This window comes from Alligator mississippiensis, chromosome 1 (assembly GCF_030867095.1).
Source record: "Alligator mississippiensis isolate rAllMis1 chromosome 1, rAllMis1, whole genome shotgun sequence".
Classification (NCBI taxonomy): Eukaryota; Metazoa; Chordata; order Crocodylia; family Alligatoridae; genus Alligator; species Alligator mississippiensis.
The window spans coordinates 172244151-172264382 of record NC_081824.1 but is presented as its reverse complement, the minus strand read 5'-3'; the positions used below and the strand labels follow the sequence as shown (position 1 = coordinate 172264382).

The 20232-nt window shown below is 44.7% G+C and overlaps 1 protein-coding gene across 1 annotated transcript in view; it reads left to right on the top strand.

Moving 5' to 3' along the window:
- KCNK17 (potassium two pore domain channel subfamily K member 17) overlaps positions 1-20232 on the top strand; it is a 50405-nt gene that overhangs the window by 17179 nt on the left and 12994 nt on the right. The window contains exon 2 of the mRNA XM_006257880.4: positions 7780-7894. Within this exon, the coding sequence (XP_006257942.3) occupies positions 7780-7894 (115 nt within the window). The remainder of the gene's footprint in view (positions 1-7779; positions 7895-20232) is intronic.

Below are 20232 nucleotides of genomic sequence, written 5' to 3'. Positions count from 1 at the left end.
CCACAGGGTGCTCGTGTATTTTCCCTAGAGTTATTGCTGAAAATTCCTGAGGCCATGTCTGTGCTGTGAAGCTTGCAGAATTTTTGCCTGTAGATGGCTGCCAGCATCGCTAAGCTTATAGCATTTGTCTGCTTTTGCCAACAATGTACATTCTCAGCTGGAGAGGTTATGAAACCAAAAGACATGGTATACCAAGGGTAGGCATCCCAGGGTCCCCTACACCAGTGTTTCTCAACTCGTGGGTCACAACCCAAAAGTGGGTCGCAAGAATATATGAAAGGGTCATGAACAAATTTTAAAAATGGATCAACAAATTTGAAAAATGGATTTTCCTTTAAAGGAGAAAAATGTGGGAAACTGTGGCTTTTCCCTTGGAGGATGGCAGAGTTCAGCCTGCAAGGGGCTGCTTGGGGCACACATCCCCTCTGCCCTACATACCCACCCCCTGCCCCCACACTGGGGGGTGGGCACTGGGTTGGGACTAGCCATCAGTATTTACAAATGGGTGCCTGGTACAAAAAAGGTTGAGAACCACTGCTCAGACCAATGCCCTGCCGTGTGAAACATTTTTTAAGTGGTACGGGGTACAAGCACTGTTTATGGCATTTATAGGAGCTCAGACTCAAGTTCCCACCATTTCTTCTCTTCCATCCCATAGTTTTTAACCTTTTTTCAAAACTGCCATGAAACCTGATGCTGCTCTTTGCTCCTACTGCCATTTCACCATCCAAAATGCTGGTCCCATCCAAAGCAACAGAGTTCTTGTGTCCGTTCTAGAGACAGGGAGCATTTGAGGACATTCAGCCACTACCACAGCAGTCAGGGTGCTGTGATGAAGAGTAGGTGATCAAAGAAGAGGAATGAAGGATGTGGGGTAATCACAAGTCACTGCTGGTATTCACTGACTGGTTCCACATGGCAAAACCGCACATCTGGGCTTTTTAAAAGAGCATTGATGGGTAGGATGAACTCGTGATATAGACCCGGGATGAATGGCAATGGCTGCAGACCTTCCAGAAGTAGAAGGGTGTGTCAAGTTTTTCCCATTCCTCCAGCACAAACAGCAGAACAAGAGCCACATTGTCAGTGGAAAAGTGGGTGGCAGTCATGCTCTGAGAAATTGCAACCCTAAATTGCAATCAGTTAGTGGACAGTTGGTTCAGTGTGGGAAAACCTGCAGTAGGGATGGTGGTCAGTCAGCTGGGTATGACCATTAAGCATGTCCATCTGCATAGGACTGTGACTTTGGAAGATGTGCAGGAAATAATAGATGTTCTGCTTGAGCTCTGGTGGGGCAACAGATGTGGGACATCTCAGTTTTGGCCCACTACACATTTCCTTTGCATACATAAAAAGGAAGGGGGGGGGGTTGTGGTTAGGCAGCTACCAGTGGGCCACTGGGATTAATTTACTGACACTGAAATTGGATGATGAGAAAAGTGCAAGATGCTTCCATCTTTCCTAAAAGCTGTAAGCAGAGACAATTTCTGTTGATCATCACAGCACATGCACACTGATAGGAAACCCTTTATCCCGAAATTAGGACAAAAGGGACATACTTTGTAGGAGGAGTCAGCATAAAGAGAGAGAGCATACCTTTTCAAGAGAATCACTTTACTGGAAAGCTAAACAGATGCTTCACTAGCATTTGGATCAGACAATGCAAAAACATACTGTTGCTCAGGAGGAGGATGTAGGCCAGATCTAGAATTTCTCAGCTCTTGTTGGTTGCTCAGTTTCACAGCTCACCAGTTTCTCAGGTCCTCAACTGCTGGGTTCACAATCATGGATATACAATCATTAATGGCATCTTCTAGCTATACTTTGATTGGGTATATATTAATGAAAGGGGTTGATCATGAAGACCCTGCAGCCAAGTGAAGAATTTTATGATAAGTAATTTCACCCAGATGCCTAGAGGTGATTAGGTTATTAGGTCTTGTCTTCACCTTTACGGTTTTAAGAACTGTTTAGTCAATGGTTTTCAGAGTTTATCAGTTAGGTTTGGACCCTGGATAGGACTTATGGTAAATGGTTTTAATTGTACTGTTTGTGTTACTATGGTCAAGCATTTAGTAAGATGTAAATAGAGTGTTGTCATCAGCAGTCCCTCGATTCGAGGATGATCTCTACCACAGCTCATTGTTGGGTCTTGAGGTGTCTTAAAGTGTCCAATCCTTGAGCCACAGACCCGTCTGCAGAGGCTGCAGGTTTTTCCACAGGTGAGGGTATGTCATACACCAGGATTTCTCTCCTCTTCCTCTCCCTGCTCTCCTTTGCTTTGAGGCCAAGAGGTTTGAACTTGAGATGGGCTTCTGCTTGGTTGAGATTGCAGTGGCACTGGGGTCAGTTAGCAGCCAGCTCCTCCCAGCTCTTGATACCAGCACCCATATGCTTGAGGTATGCCTTCAATGAGTCCTTATAGCATTTCCTCTGGCCACCACAAGATGTCAGGCCATTACTAAGCTGTGAGTAGAGCACTTGTTTTGGGAGTCAGGAGTCAGGCATCTTCACACAATGTCTGGTCCAGCAAAGTTGGTGCTTAAGGATCACCAATTCAATTCTGGTAACCTTGGCATCAGCAAGGGTGCTGGCATTTGTGCAGTCATATTTCCATTTGATGTGGAGGATTTTCTAGTGGCATTGTTAGTGATATCTCACCAGGCTCTTGAGATGACAGTGGTAGGTCACCCATGTTTCACATCTGTAGAAGAGGATGGGAATAATGACTTGGCCTGGATCTTGGTGTCTTTCTGTAGATAACAATGAATAAAGACACACCAAAGCAGTTTCCCAAAGGAGGTGCTTGGACACTGGGTCCTGTACTGGATCTCCTCATGAATGTTTATTTTGTGGGAGAAGTGGCTACTGAGGTTGCAGAAGTGCTTGACTACCTGCAGGGTCTTTCCCTCCGTTGTCATTTGGGGAGGGGGGTCACATTCATGGCCCCTGCAGGGCAGGCTGATAGATTACTTTTGTTTTCTTGATGTTGAGAGAGCAGCCCAAAGTTCAGTAGGCGTCTCCGAGAAGATCCAGCGTGGTCTGGAGTTTTTCCTCATTGTCTGCAAGGATGACAGTCATTTTTGTGGAAAGGAGGGCAGTACCTCCATACAAAGACTTATCTCCTTTCTTGAAGATAGTTACCATGTTGGCATTCCTCAGGTCCCTAGGGATCTCTTCATTCCTACAAATTTGTAGAATAAATTTGTGTTCTCAGTACCAGTTCCTTGCTGCCAGGAACAGTCTTCTCTGAGAAATGGAACATTTCTCCTCTGAGAAGGCCTTCTGCCTTGGAATCCTACAGAACAACCTATTGTCCTGATTAAGTACTTGTGAAATATGTCAGATAAACTGTGCTCTTTCCTGCTTCGTTCAGGTTAGTTGCAGGTCATTACATGGTCAGGCCCGTCAGACTGTGCACTCTCCCTGGCCACCTACTAGCAAAGGGGTACCAGTACAGCCTGGAAGGGCTGTGTGTGGGTTTGTGCTGCTCCTCTTTGGTCCTGGGTTTTGACTTGGATCAATCAGAACCAGCTCAAATAACATGTCTGTGTACAGTCTATGTGTTTTCTTGTTTAACTCCATTTTAAAAAATGGAATCTGGCTTTGCAAGTCTGACCACAGACAGTGTCAACCCAGAATTTTTTATTAATTTTAGTTAATATATTTACAACAATGCATGATTCCTTTCCTTATATAGTGGAGAATATATACAGGGTGGAGGCACATCAAAACCTTCAATACATTCCTTACCCAATTTGCCATGTAAACTGTGATTCTGGGAGACCCAAACTTACTGTCATTCTGTAGGACATTCTTAGCCTTTCCTCTTGACACAGCTTCATTTTTCATGTAATGAATTTTCATAGCCCAAGAATGAGAATGATCCTCTAGCTGGATGATTATAACACTCAGATGGGAAGCAGGACACCCAGTGCTTCAGCAAGGGTCAGTGCTTCGATTATGGAAAGGAAGAGAACCTCCTCTTTTGAGTGCACTATGGGTTAGTAGTTAGAAAACTCAACTTGTAGCAGGACAAATTTCAAAGACTTGACCCAGCTAAGATAAATTTGTCTCTGGTTTGGATGGACAATGAGGGTTGAGTTAAATCAGGCTGATTAGCGGTCCTGCCATCCGGAACACTGTTGGTTGAGAGCCCGGCCTGAATTTCGTTGGTATAGAAAACACAAGGGCACAAGGCTAAGGGTACAAAATTACAAAGGAATTTATTAAGAACAACAGAATATGAAAATAAAAGGGAGAAAAGGATGGGAAACAACAGGAAATGCACACGACAATAGCAGCAATATTTTACTAAATATCAACTAGTAGCGAATGGCAATCAACTTGAAGAACTGGTTGGAATAACAGGTAGCCAAGGTTAAAACAGTAGCAAGCCAACTACCAAAACCAGTCAATCAGTCCAAGAAAGTAAAAAAATCCAAATGGGTTGGGGGGCAGGAAGGTCACCAGAAACTGGGCTACTCGGCAACACTTCTGTTCACCCTCCACAGGGAGTGATCTAGTATTGCACACGCCACAGGCTCATGGAACCAAACTCAGCCGGGCACACGCGGCTCTCTCTCAAATGCCAAACAACACACAGCACCACAAACACACAGCACTCGAACCACCACACTTGAACCCTTCAGGAGTACCAAACTTCGGGTTTTATTCACTCAAATCGCACCACTTTCCCTAACCAACCAATCCTCGGTCAGTCACTGTCACTCGCAGGTTTTCCAATCAATTCGTTCTCTCGCTCGATACATTCACCTGTCACTCAAGCCAGTCGTTCACCTTCACCTCGGGACCCCCACATTTCCCACCAGGTGTTCTGACTCATCTGCGCATGCTTGCGGTGTCTAATGAGGGCAGCAGGGCAGACGTTCCAGAGGTTTCTGCTGGAAATTGTAACTGCACGTGCTCAACTTCAACTGTGACGTCAGCTCAAACTATTGACAAGCTGGCACAAAAACTTCTATTGCTACAAACTAAGAATATCCACCTTCTGGTTTCATTTTGGAATAGGGCACTTCTCTTCAGAGACTGCCTTATTGAGCAAGACCCATTAGGATGGCCGAGCGGTCAAAGGCATAGTGTTTAAATTGTAGTCTCCCCTGAAAGTGTGGGTTCGCATCCCATTCCTCACAGCCGCTACTCCTTTCTGAGCTGCAGTAGAGTTTGTCAATCCCAGATAGGCCTCATCAGCCATCTTCGGACACAGAGATAAGACAGTCATGGAAGATGATCATCCCCGACTGCAAGAGATTGATGAAGATGATATTAAGTAGGCTTCTGATTCAGTCTCAAATGATCTCTCTCTGCTTCAGTGAATAGTCATGTATTTGATTCAAAGCAGCACGGTGTCAAAAGGAGAAGCTGAAAGCTGATGCCTGACATGCCAGTAGGATACTATCCTGGTAGGTGATGGTTCATGTCCCTTCAAGCAAAGGGGGGAACTGAGTCTCCCAGAGGACAACTGACCTAATCCCTGAATTAAAGGGGAGTAGGAACAGCAGCACTCTTTACAAATCTAGTCTAAAACTATTTTTCAACTTTACAAATAGCATCAGGTCATCTGAAACTGTTTTTGTTGGCAAACGAACTTTGCTATCCGAAACATTCCCATTCCTAGTTCACAGCTGTGGGGCCAGAAGAGATTATCACAGAGGGGCCTGGAAAAGACTCATATCAAGAGTGAAGAAACAAAGCCAGCCTTCCTGGAAATGGTCAGGAAAGGAACAAACAGTGGAAGTGAGAGCATTCCAGAGGTTGAAAAAGAAGCTCACACATAGATAAACAGAAAACTTTTCAAGAACAGAAGTCACATCGCAGTGGCTAGCTCCACAAGCCAAAGCAAAGCAAACCACCCTGAGCTAACAACACTGTCTCTCCCATTTTCTTTTCCTTTTGTCCAAGCACAGCACAAGAGTGATTAGTTTTGGACTTGGGAGACTGGTCTTGAAAACCAAAGTACTTCTGTTTGCAGTATTTGCATTACATATTTGCAGATTTTTTTTACCCTTATAAATCAGGCCCTTTGGCTGGCCAGTCACATTATTTAAAATGCCATACGTACCTTATTTGTTTGCTCAGGAAATGCTTTTGGTGCATTTCTTATTCTGTTAGCAATTAAGTGCTTTTACAGCAGGCTAAAACTAAATTTTTTATTTTTTTTTTGCTACTAAAATGTAGTGGCTACTACAAGATTCTAATATTCCCTTCTGTTATAGCCAGTGCATACTGTATTTTTAAAATAGTTGTTCTTTGTTCATGCCCAAACTGTCACCTTTATGAAAGGAGGAAGAAAGCTGAGCAAGGGGTTTTGGGCCCTGGGAAGGAAAAATAAATGGACCTGTACAGATTTTTATTTTAAAAGAACTTTATGTTTATAAAAGGTAAATTTAGGCCCAAATTTGAACTGAAAGGGAACAGTAAGAGTATTATCACCAGCCTTGGCACTGTGAGCAGGGGAAGGAGATGGTAACCCTAGAGATCTACTCTGCCTTGCTCAAGGGTGATGGATTTTGTGTTTTGAATTAAGTGGTACGGTTGAGGGAAATCCATTTCCCAGATGTGCTAGGAGGATTAATTAATACCTGTTGTAGGTAGGTGCTGAGAGTCATGTTATCAAAAACATAGCTGCGTTTTTGTCTTTGGCATGCCAAGATGTACTCACTGATACATTTCATGTGTCAAGATGTACTTGGCATAAGTCTTTTGACTTCAGCATAGTTAATCCTCATTCTCATTAGTGTAAGTGCGAGCAGAATCAAACTCTTCGTGTGACTAATTTAACAAAAGTAACAAGACCATTTTTTACATCAGGAGCTTTGTTCAGTGTCTGATGTGGTGACAAGCCACCCCGTGTCATAGGGCTGGTCTTGCTATATATCTTCCTTCTTGCAAGGATACTAAGCTTTCTTATGTTATATGAATTCCTCCCGGATGTGGGAAGGAACAGATCTGAGGTGTATCAAGTACATGCATTTGCATCCTTATTGTTCCATACCTCCTATGATTTGGAATCTCCTGCTTTTCCCCCTACCGAAAGGGTAGGAAAGTGAATGTGCTTGGCGAGGAATGTTGAACTGCAAGAAAACTTCCTGGTTGGATTCATGTCTGAAACCTTCCTGTCTTCATCTCTCCCACAGATGTTAGGCTGTAGCCCCCATTGAAAGTTCATGTTTCTAGTCTGGGTGACTGGTGAACCATCCAGAGAATGGGCATGGCCCTAAAATCCCCTCCCACCTGTTTTGCTCAGAGTCTGCATATCCTCCCTGAATATATCTATACAGCTTCTCAGGGCACCCGAGAGCATTGTTGTCCAGAAGCACAGCCCTGCTCTCCCACTCCTGCTCCACACATGCCAAACCTGGAACTGAGTCTGTAAAGGTTGCCTGGAACTGAGTCCCTGAGGTTGCCTTCTGCCTCCTCTTGCCAACTCCTTGCTGCCCTCTGAAGGCAGAGATCTAAGGAGTGGAGGCAACTTTCCCTTTGCATTTCTAGGTTTGGTGCATGCAGAGAGGGAACAGGCAGATGTTGGTGAGCTTCTCTGCAGCATCAAGGAGCACCATGGAGGCACTGTGGACATGCCCCTGACCTTGCAGCCCTCAGAGCTTGTAGCCACCCCAAGGAAGTCTAGGAAGAGAGATGTGGCAGGGGGAAAGGGGGCTTTAGTTTAAATCTTTATCATATAAATACCAGTCACAACAAAGGTGCAGCTCATACTGCCTCCTCATGATGTCTCCCATTTTCATTGCTATTTCTTTGTAGGGTATCATCCAAGCCTATAAGAGTGGTCTCACCCTCCAGGGCAACACCACCAGTCTGGGGAGATGGGACTTCATTGGCTCTTTCTTCTTCTCCATCTCTGCAATAACCACCATTGGTAAGACTGCTCTGCTGCTTGCACTGGGTAACCTGGGTGGAACATGGACAGAATAAGGAGGAGCAGTCAAAGAAATATACAGTGCTCCCACCTTGCGAGACCTTTTCTTTCCCAGGCACTGCTTTCAAATAGAAGCAGACTATATGCAGATCCCCAGTTCCTTTGTCTGTCATGAGCTTCTGTCCATCTCACAAGGTCAGCTTCATGGAAGGGCCTGCTTATCTGTGTGGCAGAGTTGCAAGTGATTTAGAAGCACAGGACTGGAAAGGAGGCCTTCTGAACTATCAGCTGTTTCAGGCAACTGTATAGCCCCCTCAAACACCAATCAGGTCTCATCTTCTGTGCCCCCACTATTCTTATGTGGTCCCATTTAATTCTGGCACATTAAAGAGTGGGTGATATGAACTTGATTTCTAAACCCCTTACCAAAAAGTGTGAATGAACTGAAGGGGGACAAAACAGAAAATAGGAGAAAGTAACAGAGTGGGCTTTGGGGAGGAGACATTAAAGAGCTGCTTATGAAAATGTGGAAATAACCTTTAAACATTATTCTTAAATCTCCTACATTGTACCTCATACATATTCTGTTAGTGCTGCAAACTTCCATTCAATTCTAGGGCCCCACTGTGGTGTGTGCTGAACATGTGCTTGGCATATGGAAATCCAAGTACTTTATTGAAGAGGAAGAAAGCAGCAGGGCTCTTCCAGGCATCAGCTGCTTGACCCTAAGGTTAGGGACAGACATTACACATAAACCAGTTTAAGTGATCAGAAACTGGCTTACACCTGTAACAGAACAGATGTTCAGTACACATAAGCTAGTTTGAAAATGGCTGAAACCGGTTTGAGATGAACCTGGTTGAATTTAGTATCTGACTTAACTGATTTGGCTCAAACCAGTTTATGCAATGTCTGTCCTAGATCCTTTGCTGGTTTAAGCTAAATCAGACTCCATCAGTATCCCGGCATGATCTCTGGGCTGGGCAAGGCTCTCTGCCCCACAGCAGGGCTGGCCCCTCCCCTCTGTAGCTCCAGAGACTAGCAGGCTGCTCCCCTCCCCTCCCCTGCCCCCCCACCCAGCAGGAATTCCCCCACCCCTCCCCTCTGCCTTGCTGAGAGGTCTGTTTATTAGCTAGCAGACCACATGTTGTGCTGAATCAACAGGTAGCTGGCAATGTGCTTCTATCGTTTTCTTAATGGGATGATAAACACGGTGTTACCAATTCCCTGCTGGGCTAATCAGAGCAGCCCGGCCACACTTCCCCTCACCAAAGTACCGTGGAAGGGAAGGTAGGGCTGCTCTATTGCCCCCTAGCTTCTAGCCTGAGCTACTGCAGACATGTGCCTGCATTTCTGGGATGTCTGTCTAGTTACAAAACGGATTTAACCGAGCCATGTTAGACTAACCTGCAAAGATTGAATCAGTTCAGGCTTAGGCATTTTGAATGTCTATCTGAATGTGTAAGTGCCTGTATACATGCTCTTAGCTTATGGTAAGTGAAAGCTAATCTGAAGTAATTTATCCTTCTTTCATTAATGTCTGAGCTACCACACTTAACACAGAATAAAAGTGTACTTTTATCCTAGAACAGCTGGCAGAAGATAGAGCAACACCCCTTTTTACACTGTGAAGAATTATTCTTATATCCATACCTTTAGTAAAAAAGAGCAAGTACCTGGAAGATTTTGCAGTTTAGTTAAAACATGATGCACTAAATAGCTATTCACAGAAATGAAAGGAAAAGAGAGAGGATAGGAATGGGGAAAAGAACATGGGATTCGTGCACTGGATGATAAATATAATATTAATAAATGACACTGAGCCTGTGTCTAGGCATTTGGATGTAAGTCCTGTCCTTACTTTATGAGCTGGTTTTTCAGTAGCCATGAAATAGGATTTAAAATATCAAAGGAGTTACACAGAGGTCCATATTTTCAGTTTTACATTGAGTCTCTCATCCCTTTTTGGCTTTTGAGTCATTTTTAGACCCAGATCTATCAATGAGTCACACAGATGGGGCATTGTTGTGACTGTTCTGCTCATTACTGAAAATGCATTGACATCAGAAATGTTGAAGCTGTAAAACAAGGGCAATGACAGAATGCTTTTCTACATGTTATAAAGAGGACTCCCATGACTGACTAAAGTCTTCATCTGAGCCCTGATGTCTTTATTTTCACTCATTTTGAATATGAGGCTGAAAACTCTTCTGAGTGTGTTGATTCCCACACATACCACAAGAGGGCAGCATAGCATTGTTAGATTGAGGAATCAACACTGAGGCTAGAGATCTTTGGGTATTCTGACTGCTAGAGGCTTTGAGCAGTTATCTCAGTAGAACAGCGTTATCTGTCCCTCCTAACTGTTTTAGCCACATTGAGCTTATCCGCACAGAGCAAAACTAACTTGCCTTTTCTAGTTAGGTCTTTTTAGAAAGGTCAGCGGAGTCCTAAACTGAAACATTTTTAAGGTGTATTTAGTGGCAGTACTAGGGGTACAGCCATGCTAACACTTCCGTTGTCTATCATGACTATTCCAAAGAACATTTGAAGTGTAAGAGTGAGCTAGCCTGTTTTTTAAACAGAGATGCAAGTACATGCACTGTCCTTTCTCTTTGACTGTGCATTTGTATGTGTGCAATTTGCCTCTCCTTTGCTACGCACATAGGCACTTGCACTTTCCTTAAGGTCAGAGAGAGATCTGCTGATTAAAGCCACCCACCTAGGTGATGGGAGACCTCAGTTCAAGTCTCTGCTTCGCTACAGACTTCTTTTATTTGTGCTTCAATTCCCCATGTGTGAAATGGAGGCAGTAGTACATTCCTGCCCTGCATGGATGTTTTAAAGAGAAATGCATTAAAGATTGTGAGGGGCTTGGGTACTGTGGCTACTTATACACTATGTCGGTACTTTCAATGGATAGAACAAGTCTGCATAACACTTCTGTGAAAGCACTGGATGGTCCAGTGTTAAACAGAAACCATACCTATTCATGGATGCCAGCTTGTTATGACCTAAGAGTTAAAAAAAAAAAAAAATATATATATATATATATATATATATATATATATATTAACCAAAACCCCATGACCTAAATTAATTTGAGCTGGTTCCTCTTAATCAGATAATGACTGTGACATTACATTCTTTCTGAAACAGAAATAGCAGTGAGGAGAAAGGGAACAGATTTAGTTTTTAGGCTGTTTTATTTTTTGTAAATGAGAGTAGGCTAACAGAAGCAGTGCCCCATTTGAATCACAGCTGGAGCCAGAGCCCTCCTATGGTGGGAGAGCTCCAGGGGAATATGAATGAATTAATGGGGCGTGTCCAGAGAAGCATGGATGTATGGTTTGAGGTGTATGTGCAACTGCTTGACATGATGTAAGTTTGCAGCATGGTGCCAAAATTTGGCACAAGGGACTCCCGGTATCAAAAAAACAAATGGCAAGAAAAAGCAGTCTGGCACAAGCTGCAGGACTGTGGCCTGGAGCAACTGGAGGCTGAGCCCTCCAAGGAGACTGGCTACCGGCCAGAGTGTCTCCCCTCCTATGGGTTTGCCCTGGCTCCTCCAGTACGCCAGAAGCTGTGAGAAGTGAGGAACAGGCAGTTTGCCCAAAGCAGAGCATTTTGCCCTGCACCACAGTGCATGTGAAGGGGTATGCGCAGTGGCAAAAAGAAGCAGCACAAATTTGTGCTGCTGCAAGTGCATGCCTCTGTATGGACACAGCCACGGTGTTCTGCTGACACTTTTCCGAGCTGCAGAAGTAGATACACAATTAGGAAGCAAGAAAGCAAGACAGGGTGTGAATCAGGATTCAGTAAGTTACCCAGTGCCTATTTAATGCCACTAAGTTCTGTATTTGGGGGCTTATTACCTATTTTTGTTGAGTATAATGTTATACTGGTATTGTTAATACTGTTAATACAGTACATTGTTAATACATTTAGTGTAGAAACAGTTATATTGATTATAAAGGTTCCTATTCTGGTGTAGCTCATTGCCTGTCCAACATGGGAATAGATGTGTTAGTATTTAGTACCTTTATAGTGATAGAGCTGCTTTATCCACACTGGAGGAATGTAGTGCTTCAAATGTACCAGCAGTGTCCATGTGTAGAAAAGCCCTTGACCTGTGGCCTCCAAGACGGGCCAAAGTATGGATGTTTGTAGTGTCTATAATTAATATTCTGTGATGTTTGAGCACCTGATGTGGCAAATCTGAAATCATACACTAGCTCTCTTCCAGAGACAAGAGCAGTGTGCACATGCTCAAGATTTTATGGTAGTATAAGAGTAATATTGTAACTGTGATGGTTCAGAAATCATGCAAGAGACAAGGATTTCTAAGGGTCATATCTTTTTTTATTGGACCAACTCAACTGTGTGGTTGGGATGAAGTTAGACAAGCTTTCAAATGCAAGACACACTTCCTCTTGCATTCAAAAGCTTGTCTAACTTTATCCCAGCCATGCAGTTGTTCCAATAAAAGATATCACTCTAAGAAATCCTTGTCTCACATGATTTTAAGTGACTCTTGTAATAGCTGTTCTCTTGAAGTTCTGTCTGATGGAAATTGCTTAATATATATACAGCTCAGCTTTCAGGTTTTTACAAAAATACCTTTCCTGATTGTGCAGGAAAACTTAAAACTTGACTTTTAACATGAGACCCTAACAAGAAGACTGTAATTTATATAATTGTTTAAATCTTGTAATCTCTGAGATTATTTCATCATTTTAAAGGGCCTGGCTCATGAGGGTTGGATGTTTATGGATGGCAAATGCTATAACAGCTATCCATATAAAAGGCTTTGGGTGAGATTGGGCCAGGGGTGCACTTTATTGAGGGCCACTTGCAAGGTACAATGAATGGCCACCCCTAATGAGATATGCTGTATTTGGATGTGAACCCCCAGCACATTTGCAAGCAGGAAACTCAACCATACATGCAGGCATGTGTGCGGATTAATAAATTGCTGCTAAGCAATGACACAGGAATCTTTGTTTTGCTTTTTAAACCCTTTCTCAAGTAATAAAGTGATTTAATAAATAATTATGGTGCACCACTGAAGCTAGGAAGCCAACTGCAACATACACCCTGCATGTTGTTCATCCCTGGGTTAAGCCCTGTGAATCATGTTGGCGCTATGGCATGAGTGTTAGTATATCAGTGCCCATTAGATGGTAGTGTATTCACCTTAGGCAGTGGTTTTCAACCTTTTTGGTTTCGAGGCACCCCTCCATAACTTTTGTGAATTGAGCGGCACCCTGTTTCAAAAACGGACTTATTTATTATAGCGCGTCCCTCCTCTCACAGGGGCTGCTGGCATTGGGGACAGGGGAACAGTCGCGAAGGGGCAGGCCTGAGCCTGCACTTGTCACCTTATATCTTCACACCTAGCCTATCTCCTCATGCCTGGTGGCACCCTTCACAGGATGTCATGGAGTGCCAGGGTACCCAGAACCCCAGTTGAGAATCACTGATTTAGGGGCAGATACAAGAGAATGGTTCTGGAATCTCATTCAAGAATCCTTTGTTAGAGAGCCCTTGTTCTTGCTGTTTATGGGAAGTTCTGGAGAAGAGGTGCATCACCCCGGACATCACTACATATGAAGAATGAGAATGACTCTTCAAAACGTGTGTGGAGACAAGGTCCCTTCCAAAGAGCTTTTAGTCAAACTCAGGAGGAGTATGACTCACAAGGTTGAGAGTTCAGTAGGAGGATGTTACTAGACTGGGGGTAGGCAAAATGGTGGATCTGGCCAGTGGCCCAACTCCATTTTCCAGCAGCCCCACCCATATCATGGGGACCCCAGTAGTAATGGTTTCCATGGAGCTGGTTTCCATGGAGACCCCAGTAGTAGTGGTGCCGTGACAGTGCAGGGCCAGGGTTTCCATGGACACCAGCCCCAGCAGCGCTGGCAGGGCATGCGGCTGGGTGGAGAGCTGCTGCAGGGCCAAGGCTGGGATTTTGCAGTGGTGACAGCTCTGGACCACCGTCGCAAGATCCCAGCCCCAGAGCAGCTCCCTGTCCAGCTGTGTGCCCTGCCAACACTGCTAGAGCTGGTCCCCATGGAAACTCTGGCCCCACACTGTCACAGCACTGATGATGGGGTTTCCATGGAAACCGGCTGCAGGATTGTGGGCAGGGCTGCTGGAAAATGGAGTCCACTGCAGGCCAGACTTTGCCTGCCCCTGTACTAGACACCGGCATTGGGAGATTGGTATAGGAGGCTTTCCATAAAAAGAAGGGATTAAGAAAGGATTTGGAAGACAAGATAGGTAGGGACTGTCCCAAGAAGCAGTAGCATGAAACAAGCCATGGGGCTAAGAGGTCAGAGGATACTGAATGAGAATAGAAGTTGGATGCAGTGTGCCCCTCAGGTGCAGGCTGCCATTAGACCTTGCTGCTCTATCCTTTCCAGCCTCTCCATGCTCTGTCCCTGCAGCCAACTCCCATTCTAGGCCTTGATGGTCTCCTACCTGCAATACTGTTTCCTTGCCATCTTTCATGTCAGTTCTTGGCTTCTCTCACGTGTGCAACATTCCACTGTCAAATCTACTGCCCTCATCCACCACGCTTTCTCTTCCTTGTGTGAGACCCTTTTTTGGTTCTGTATCAGCTTGTGCACCTGCTTCAAATTCCTGGTCCTTTCTTATATTTAGTGTGTGTCTTAAAGTCCCAGCTTCTGGGATGATTATATGAGAATATCACCTTCCTTTTTTTTTTCTTCCCCAAAAAGTAAGTGTCTAGTGCTCATGCCTGTCCATAAAAGTTTGAAATCCTGAATTATGAAGGACCAGAAGACTGGTACAGAACCCAAATTTATTTAAAAAACACTCATTTTTTAGCTCAATCTCATGGTATATGTGGAGATTGATTCATGATTTTTGATTGCTTGGAGTTGGCAGAGTTGACCAGCTCTACCTCCCAACCTCATCCTTTTATTTTCCTTTGTTCATTTGTGCTCCTGGATTTTTTTAACTGCTTCCTTTTATATCTGCAATATCCTCCTTGATCTTTTGTCGGCTAAAGATGATTGTTTGGCAGGCTTGACTATATTTGGCTGCCTTTGCACTACTTCCCTTTAAGAGATGTGACCAATGTGAATAGAGACAGATACACCACCTCTTTTCAAAGGAAATATTGTTTCATTTCTTCAGAAGCAACAAATAAGGGGTACTGACACAACAGTATGCATGAATCCTCGTCTTAAAGATAGTGATAATGACTATGTCAGAACGTCATCTTCTATAGCTGTATAAATGCTAAAGATTCATAGATGTTAGGGTCGGAAGGGACCTCAATAGATCATCGAGTCCGAACCCCTGCATAGGCAAGAAAGAGTGCTGGGTCTAGATGACCCCAGCTAGATGCTTATCTAACCTCCTCTTGAAGACCCCCAGGGTAGGGGAGAGCACCACCTCCCTTGGGAGCCCATTCCAGACCTTGGCCACTCGAACTGTGAAGAAGTTCTTCCTAATGTCCAGTCTAAATCTGCTCTCTGCTAGCTTGTGGCCATTATTTCTTGTAACCCTCGGGGGCGCTTTGGTGAATAAAACCTCACCAAGTCCCTTCTGTGCCCCCACGATGAACTTATAGGCAACCACAAGGTCACCTCTCAACCTTCTCTTGCGGAGGCTGAAGAGGTCCAGGTGCCCCAGTCTCTCCTCATAGGGCTTGGCCTGCAAGCCCTTAACCGTACGAGTGGCCCTTCTCTGGACCCTCTCCAGGTTATCCGCATCCCTCTTGAATTGTGGCGCCCAAAACTGCACGCAGTATTCCAACTGTGGTCTGACCAGTGCCTGATAGAGGGGAAGTATCACCTCCTTGGATCTGCTCGTCATGCATCTGCTGATGCATGATAAAGTGCCATTAGCTTTTCTGATAGCTTCATCACACTGCCAACTCATGTTCATCTTGGAGTCCACTAGGACTCCAAGATCCCTTTCCGCTTCCGTTCCACCAAGCAGGTAATTTCCTAGGCAGTAGGTATGCTGGACATTTTTCCTCCCTAGGTGCAACACTTTGCATTTCCCCTTTGTTGAATTGCATTCTGTTGTTTTCCGCCCACTTGTCCAACCTGTCCAGGTCTGCTTGTAGTTGTTCCCTGCCCCCCGGTGTGTCCACTTCTCCCCACAGTTTTGTGTCATCTGCAGACTTGGACAGAGTACACTTCACTCCCTCGTCCAAGTCACTGATGAAGATATTGAAGAGTATCAGTCCAAGGACCGAGCCCTGCGGGACCCCACTGCCCACACCCTTCCATGTCGAAACCGACCCATCCACCACCACTCTCTGGGTGCGACCCTCTAGCCAATTCGCTACCCACTGGACTGTGTAGTCATCCAAGTCACAGCCTCTTAACTTGTTCACCAGTATGGTGTGGGATACCGTATCGAAGGCCTTCCTGAAGTCTAAGTATACGACATCCACCCCTACTCCTGCATCCAGGCATTTTGTAACCTGGTCATAAAAAGAGACTAGATTAGTCAGGCATGATCTACCTGCTATGAACCCGTGCTGGTTTCCCCTCAGCATAATTTTTCCTGCTGGGCTCTCGCAAATGTGAGCCTTGATAATTTTTTCGAAGACTTTGCCTAGGATGGAGGTGAGACTGACTGGCCTATAGTTGCCCGGGTCCTCCTTCCTCCTCTTCTTGAAAATGGGGACCACGTTGGCCCTTTTCCAGTCCTCCGGGACTTGGCCCGTGTGCCACGAGCTTTCAAATATTCCCGCCAGTGGCTCTGCAATGATGTCGGCCAGTGACTTCAGCACCCTCGGATGGAGCTCTTCCGGGCCTGCCGACTTAAATGCATCCAGTTCCTCCAAGTGACCCTGCACCATTTCAGAGTCTACGCATGGTAGTCTGGCACCTTGCTGCTGCCTCTCTACAATCCCAGTGAGAGCCTTGTCCTGCCCCTCACTTAGGAACACTGAGGCAAATAACTCGTTGAGGAGTTCAGCCTTGTCCCCCCTGTCTGTCACCAATTGCTTCTGCCCATTTAGTAGGGGTCCTATTCCACCCTGGGTCTTCCTTTTGCTCCCTATATATCTAAAAAACATTTTTTTGTTTGAAGATGGCTCCTCTTAATGCAGACTTGGCACTGGTGACAACAGGGCACAGAAGAGCCACACAGAAGCATGAAAAGATGGTGGGATTTATTTCTCTGGTGTAGTCTTAAGAGAGTTTTTTAAAGGTACAGTACAGTCGCATTTTACACGGGCATTATGTTCTAAAGGCAGTGCATAAGACGAAAATCGCGTATAGTGAAATTGCATATTACCGTGCCAGCAGTGACTGCTTCTGCCTCCAAAACCTCCCGCCGCTGCCACAGACCCGTGCTTAGAGCTGTGTGGCCAGCGGCAGCGGCACAGCATGGGGTGGTGGTGGAGATGGCTGCATGCCGTCCGGCTACCACCACGCCCGGCAGCTGGTCACGCAGCTCCGGGCACAGCTCCATGGCGGCGGTGGGAGGTTTTGAAGGCAGAGGCAGTCACCGCTGGCAGCGTGGTGGTGGCCAGGCCTTCAGGTAAGCGACAGCACTGCATGCAGACTCAAGCCCCGCCCCCCCCGCCCCCCCACGTATAGTTGAATTCGCGCAAGTTAAATGCGTATGATGCGGCTGGCCTGTACAAAGAGACAATAGGGACCTAATTCCCACTAGAGTTGGGAGTTGAATACTTGCTTGCTCTTTGTGCACTTGAAAATCTTTCCCATTGTCTAGACAACTTGCAAGGAACCTGTGAGATCCAGATTAAGGCTGTGCAAAAGTGGATTTTTTTCAGTTCAGCCAACAAGTTTTGGGTTCTATTTTTTTGGGGGGTTCTATTTTTTTTTTTTTAAAGAAGAGATTTCTCCCCATCTGCATAGAATTGAAGAACTCCACCAAATTGTGTTGGATTGAAAAATTTCATTTGACTTGAAATGAAATGGCCTGGGTACTTGTAAAAAGAGCAAAGGAAATGAGAAACTAAATTTCCATAAAACTGCCAGAGGAGGAGGCGTTGCCTCATTTTTACCCAATAATACAGCGTCTACAGAACTCACCTTGGATATGGGAGACCTGCCTTCAATTTCCTTCTCTGCCGGTGGGAATTTGAACCCAAATCTCCAACTTTCCATGAGAGTTCCTCAACAACCAAGCTAGAAGGTCTTTCAATCTCTCTTTCTCTCTCATTACTTTATTGTTTTATACAAAGTGAAGCCTCATCTCAGAATACTCAATAGTCTAGTAATTGTATAGCTCAAGCAGGAGGCCAGACACCTGAGATCCAGTTCTTTTTCAGTGCAACTGTGGCAGCAGGGGCTGCTGAGACTAGTCTCCCTACCTCTTTATAGGCTGCGACCTGTAACAAGCTGGATACTGAACTCTTGAGAGATGCGTGTTCAGATAGCTACTGCTCTATTGGATAGAAGTATGACATTGTTATGAAAAGCTAACCTCTCACCATTTCCCTAATTTTTTTGTAGTTAAAACTTTTGGATGAATGCACAGGCAGTTCACAGAAAACTTTGGGATGAAAAAAATCACATTTTTTTCACCAAATTGCTCTTCAGCAGAATGAATTTCACCCAGTTAGACTTCAGTTCATTTGTGTAAAACAGCCAAATGCAGCTGGGCTTTATAGTGAAGATGGGAGGGTCACTTATCACATTATTCATTCCTTCTTGAGGAACCCTCATTGCTAATGCATCCCTTATGGAAATAGTGTAAGTGCACATGTACACAGGGACATGCACAAATTTAATCGAGTCACCAGAAGGTGTGAATTTAAAGCAAGTTAAATAAAGTGTCTTGAGTAAAATGGCCTTAGCATGTGCCTCCTAAACAGAATTAAGCTACAGTGAACTTTACTTCTCAATGAGAACATCCACACAGGGATGTGTTTTAAGTAAGGCACTCTAAATTTAGACCTTCACTTAATGTGGATTAACTCTCTTGAATGTCCCTGTGAGATGCCAGGAGCAGGTTTGTTTAGGACGGGTGCCTTCCCTATCCTGTGCTCTGCTTTGGTTTTTTGGACCTGGTACAAATCCTTTGAGTACAGGCACTGCCCTAATATTCAGAGGGGACTGCACTAATACAACCTACTTTAAGGACCAAGTCCCACATTGTGCAAGGTGGCACACCTGCCTCGGGGGGTTACATCAGGTAATTACAGTGCTGTGAGTCCACTGGTATAAATTTGCCTCATACAAACTGGCCCAAAGGCCAATGTAGATCTCAACTCTGGGAATGAAGACGTAGATACAACTTCCCTGCAGACTACCCTGTTTCTCACAGTGGTCCTAACAGCAGGGCCCTTTCTTCCTCCTTTTGTCATTTCTTTTCCACCAGGCTACGGAAAATCGTAAGTTTTAGGATGAGAAATCTATGAGGAAGAAGGAAGAGCTGTGTTAGCCAATACACAGCCTTTGTTCATTTTTAACAGAGAGTAGAAGAAGGAACTCGTGGCTGGCTCACTCTGTATTTACCCATCAGGTCAGCGTGTATGGGTTCTAGCTTCTCTGGATAAATGCCTCCCAGCCCTCTTCTCTTGGGATTAGACCAACCTAAGGAATGCCTTGGATTTAATGTTACAGCAAAAATCTAAAAACAAACTGTCTCAATCCCACAGGAGAGTCATACACCAAGAACTAGATTCTAGCTTGCACATACCCTTTCTGTGGTCCTATACATAGCCATCTACCTGACCCCTTTATCAGCTGCTCATATTACTTGCCTTTTTTCCTTCAACTTCTCACTTTCTTCAGGGCCAAGAAGACTACATCTTGTCCAGAAGGCTCTATTGACAGTTACACTTAAAATATATATGTATGTTAAAAGAACATAAAGGTTGCAAAGTTATTAAGCATTGAAAAAGTTAAACAACATCACGATTAAGGTTGCCTGGATGATTGTAACTTTATCCCCTTATGTAAATGCATTATACAATTGCATACAATTTTGCTTCCACGGGACCCCTGTCTCATTCCCGCCATGGAATTTTTGAGTTCTCTCTTTAAAGAGTTGTTCCTCACCTGTAGTCTCAATTGATGTTAATTGCAGTGTAATTTAAAAGCAAATCATTTAGCAAATCATTCAGAGTATTTTAAAGACTTTTAGTTAGGCTTAGGCCATAGCTACAGTAGATACTTTTGCCATCAGAGCATTTGTGATCTGTATTGTCAGAGCACGTGCACGCTTCATTGCTCTGCTGGTGGCGCACATTCGCAGGGCAGAAGGCTTTTGGAAGAAGGCACTGTGCACCATGAATAGGAACCCTGGGCACACCACTTGTTGCATCACTGGGGCATGACCACAGTAGCACTGAGCCAGCAGTTCTGTGTCAG